The sequence below is a fragment of the Pleuronectes platessa genome, chromosome 23 (genome assembly GCF_947347685.1).
Source record: "Pleuronectes platessa chromosome 23, fPlePla1.1, whole genome shotgun sequence".
NCBI classification, from domain to species: Eukaryota; Metazoa; Chordata; class Actinopteri; order Pleuronectiformes; family Pleuronectidae; genus Pleuronectes; species Pleuronectes platessa.
Genome location: NC_070648.1, coordinates 3,271,519 through 3,276,023, shown reverse-complemented (window position 1 = coordinate 3,276,023; position 4,505 = coordinate 3,271,519). Strand labels below are relative to the sequence as shown.

The 4,505-nt window shown below is 48.1% G+C and overlaps 1 protein-coding gene across 1 annotated transcript; it reads right to left on the bottom strand.

Annotated features, from left to right (window-relative positions):
• Window positions 1–795: 795 nt before the first annotated feature.
• Window positions 796–4,108, bottom strand: LOC128430578 (zinc finger and SCAN domain-containing protein 2). The gene is made up of 6 exons (XM_053416681.1): window positions 3,886–4,108; window positions 3,156–3,246; window positions 2,942–3,027; window positions 2,610–2,854; window positions 2,404–2,528; window positions 796–2,259 (listed from the first exon to the last, which is right to left on the bottom strand). Exons 1-6 carry the CDS (start codon window positions 4,106–4,108, stop codon window positions 888–890), a joined length of 2,142 nt encoding a protein of 713 aa, XP_053272656.1. The 3' UTR covers window positions 796–887.
• Between the last annotated feature and the right edge of the window lie 397 nt (window positions 4,109–4,505).

Genomic DNA, 4,505 nt, shown 5'->3' with positions numbered 1-4,505 from the left:
AGCTCGTTGCTGCCTCCGTCGCTCGCTTTAAAATAAACTCCTCCCCGGGGTTTACAGTGCATTTCACCGCAAAAGTTGCTGCAGTGTTAGCCTCCAGAGCTGTAGCCCCCCACAATCCCTTGGTCTGTGTGTGTCTGTGTGTGTGTGTGCACGCGCTCAGAATATATGCCCTGTATGAATAAATATACACATACAATTATATAGTGTATACACACATATCTAATGCATGTATTTAAATAATGTACATCTTTATCAGAAGGTGTAGTAGTTTGAAAATTGTAGCTTCAATGAAGAAACACAACAAACAGATACAGAAATATATGTGTAGGAAAGTGACCTAAAATGATTTTAACAACCTTAAATATGCTTAGGGGAGATTTAAGATGTGTGTGTGTGTCTGTGTGTCGGGGGCGGGCGGTGAGAGGGGGGGGCGGGGCACTCAAAACAGGTCAATCTGAGGAAGGCTGTTTTAGACAGGGTAAAAAGGGTAGTGTTTTAAATGATCCTTGTGGTATTTTGACCAAAAAATGTCATTTCATTAAGACCCCAAGGAACCATATCAACTGTGGTGAAATGGGCATAATATGTCCCCTTTAACATCAACTTTTAATTTGTTTGTTTTGTCCATGTCCCGTCTGCTAACATGGAGGAGGAGGGGTTTATGGTCTATCCTGCAGCCAGCCACCAGAGGGAGATTGAACAACGTGAAAACGCTTGGTTCTCAACATCAGGACTTTACATCATGTGATCACCGACATGTTTCACATCCAACAGCACAAAGAACCAGAGTGAGAATCTGAAGTTTTTATTGGAGACATGCAGCGAACAAACTGTTTTCATTTCATCATCATGGATTCAAACCAAGTCAAACACAGAGTTTGTTTGTTCTACGTCACACTTTCGGCCACTAGGTGGCTCTTCATGTGTGTTTTCAGACAGTGGCTCTGAGTGAACGCTTTGTCGCAGAGTGTGCACTTGTAGGGTCGCTCCCCGTTGTGCGTCCTCATGTGAACAGTCAGGTGTGTTTTGCGAGCGCAGCCTTTCCCACAGATGCCGCAGACGTACGCTTTGACGCCCGAGTGCACCGTCAGGTGGTTGTCCAGGTTGGTCTTGCGTTTGAAGGCCCAGCCGCAGTCCGGGCAGCGGTACGGCGTTTCGCCCGTGTGGACCCGCATGTGGACGGTGAGCGATCCCTTGGTGCTGAACCTCCTGCCGCACTCGCCGCAGTTGTACGGCTTGTCGTCGGTGTGCGTCCTCATGTGGTTCTCCAGCTGCAGGCTCGTCAGGAACATCTTGCAGCAAACGTCGCAGAGGTACGACCGCTCTCTGTCCGTGTGGATCTTCTCATGCTGCCGCAGCGTCCCGATGAGTTTGAAGCTGCGGCCACAGACCTGACAGCCGTGAGGCCGCTCTGCGGAGTGCGTCATCTTGTGGCGAGACAACGATCTGTAGTTGCTGAGGGATTTGCCGCAGACGCCGCAGAGGTGCGTCTTCTTGTTGGCGTGAGTGCGGCGGTGAGCTTTCAGCTGCTCCTTCAGTTTGAACACTTTGTGACATGTGAAGCATTTGTGAAGCTTCGCCTCCTTGTGGCGTTCCTGATGATTCTCCAGAGACACCTTCAACGCAAAAGCAGCGTCACACACGTCACACCTGTGCGGCGTCTCCCCCGAGTGGGCCGCCACGTGCTCGTCCAGGCCGAGCTTGCTCAGGAAAGATTCTCCACAGAGGTGACAGTCGTCGGTTTTGTGGAGACTTTGCAGATGATGCTTCAGCGCCTCGTCGCTCTCTGAACGCTCGCCACACACGCCGCACACACTTCCTGGATCGTCCACGTGACTCCAGGCGTGTTTCACGAAGGAGGCGTCTGATTGGTGCAGAGCTCCACAGACGTGACAAGAGAGAGCGGCGTCGCTGGTTTCAGTCTTGACGGCAGAACTATCGATCTCGTGTTTCTTTTCCGTCTGCGTTTCGCCATCACTGTCCTTCAGCACCTCGTCGCCCTCTACTGGTTTCCAGTCGTCATCGCTGTCGTTCACCTGTTCTCCCTCTTCTTCCATTTCATCATCATCGTCCTCGCCGTCGTCCTCGTCCTCGTCGTCATCAGCGTCTCGTTCACTCTCAGCTGCAGAGCGGCACACAGCGTGCTGACCTTCATCATCATCATCATCATCATCATCATCATCCTCGTCCGCTGTTGGAAGGTCTTGCTGTTGTAACGTTGAGCAGCCGGACACAACGTCTGCCTCCTGCACACGACCACTGAGGGAAAACAGAAACAAATGAATATGACAGTTTACGTGGAATGCATTTAAAGTCTGTAAGACATAACCTTGTGTGGCCAGAAGGAGGCAGACACTCTCTATGATCATTGGTTCCTGCAGCTTCAGTCACATACGCACACACCTTGTTTGTGGTCCCACGTCATCACACATCAACACGGTGGCGGGGGGTGAAGAATCTCTCGACCCATCCTCCCTCGTCCGTAGTGGTTGAATTTCTTCCTCGCTCGTCTCAGGTTCTGTTCGTGCCTGGAAAAAAAATAGGGTCAGATTTCACGTTGTAGCTGGAGAAGCCTCCACGTGCTGCTCTGTCGTAAAAAGACAATCAACCTTGGGTCTGATGAAAAGCGTTGACGTCCCTCGTCCCACACGGCTGATGTTTCTGTGGAGCTCCTCCGGCGTCACCGTCTCCAGCTTCAGACGTCGTAACTTACGTCCCCTGTCGGACGTGAGGATGTCGAGAGGTTGGTCGTTGGTCGCCAGCTGAGGGAAGCTGCGCCTCAGCAGGTCCAGGAAGTCCGACTGCTCCAGACCACGAGGACACTTCAGCTTCAGCATCGGACATTTCTTCAGAACTGACGATGGAAACACAAGCATGAAAACATTTCTACTAAACTTTACTTTACTTTTTATTTCAAATTTAAATATTCTATTAAATTCACCATTTTTTGACAGAACATCAGTCTGCGGGTCGTCCAGGAGGCGGATCCTCAGGTGCACGTGGTTCTGGGGTTCACTGGTCTGAGGACTGACCGAGAGACGAAGAAGATGTTTGATCAAACTTATGTTCAACATTTTCTACACAATAAATCAATTGATTACAGCTTAAATAATCACATTTTAAAGGAATAAAATAAGAATAATTGTTGTTCAAACCTTGATGGAGTTTGGTTCTTCAGATTTTCCAGTTTCTCTTCATCAGCCTCCTCTTCGTCGGCGTGGCTGAGGATCCTGCGACGCTTCACACCTGAGAACCAAACACACACATCTCTGATTCCATCATATGTTTCTAACAGGAACATTTATGGGGCCATTATTAGTGTGTAATCAGATTTGTGAACGTGTACGTGGATCAGTTATATATGTATTTAGAAAGTGTGTGTGTGTGTTTGTTTGTAAACAGATTTGAAAGTATATTTATGTCTGTACATGTGTAGACAAGTGTGTAAACGCACGCATAAGATAAGATGAAACTGTATTGATCCCCACACCAGGAGAAGTAAACAGGTAAACAGGTAAACAGGAGAATAACAATGGAGATTAATGGTTGAAACGTCTCTCGAAAAGGCTCTACCGCCACCTAGTGTTAACAGACGGGTTGAGACTGACATTTGTCAATAGTCCTGCGAGAATTCTGGCCCCAGAAAAAAGCCAAATCATGACTTCAGCAAATCGATGGTCGATAAGAATGAAGCGGAACTAAAGAGAAAGTCTGACTGATGATTTCCTGTCTTTTCTTTTTTGATTTGCGTGTATGAAAATTATTTGACAGACAAGTAAATATTAAAATGCAAAATATGTGAATGGAGTTCAACGTGCAGCTGTGCGTATGCTCCCGGTCTCCGGGGTTCCTGGCTGTGACCGCGGGGGAGAACCAGCGACTCACCGGCTCTTTGCAGCTTGACCCGCGGCTGCAGCAGCGCCTCCAGCTGCCTCCTCTGCCGCTCCACCTCCAGCCTGAAGCCCGCAGCCTCCTCCTCGTACCCGGACACGGTGCCCTCCACCGCCGCTAGGATCTCCCGGGACGCGGCGGCGAGTCGCTCGGTCACGAACTCTCCGAGGATCTGAGCTTTACGCGTTAGACTCAACTTCTCGTCTGCGTTTCTCATCTTCAGTGGAAACACCGCGGAGATATTTCACGTTAATTCTCTCATCGGCGCTTTGTTTACGAGCTTCACGTTTCCGGTTTGGGTCCGTGCATTAAGGTTCTCCGGGTATAAACCGACACCCTCACCAGACTTTCTTACCCCCTCCATCTTTCATCAATCAATATGAAAATATCAATACATAATGAAATTAGTGTTTTATTAATGTATTATTATTCCCATTGTATCATTTTAAACAGCTATATCTATTTCATATCTACAGATGATTCCTCATTTATTTCCATTATCAATAAGACAATACATTTATAAATATATTTGGCTTAAATAATAGGGAAAGAAAATGAGTAAATAAAAGCTCTATTTAGGGCCCGAGCACCGAATGGTGAGAGGCCCTATTGAA

What these genes read in the sequence shown, in the direction of transcription:
- LOC128430578 (XM_053416681.1), bottom strand. Translation starts at nt 4,108, where the DNA reads ATGAGAAACGCAGACGAGAAGTTGAGTCTAACGCGTAAAGCTCAGATC. An exon ending in GGTCAAGCTGCAAAGAGCCG is followed by an intron (nt 3,247 to 3,885) that starts GTGAGTCGCTGG and finishes TTTGGTTCTCAG; the next exon opens with GTGTGAAGCGTCGCAGGATC. An exon ending in TGATGTTCTGTCAAAAAATG is followed by an intron (nt 2,855 to 2,941) that starts GTGAATTTAATA and finishes TTCCATCGTCAG; the next exon opens with TTCTGAAGAAATGTCCGATG.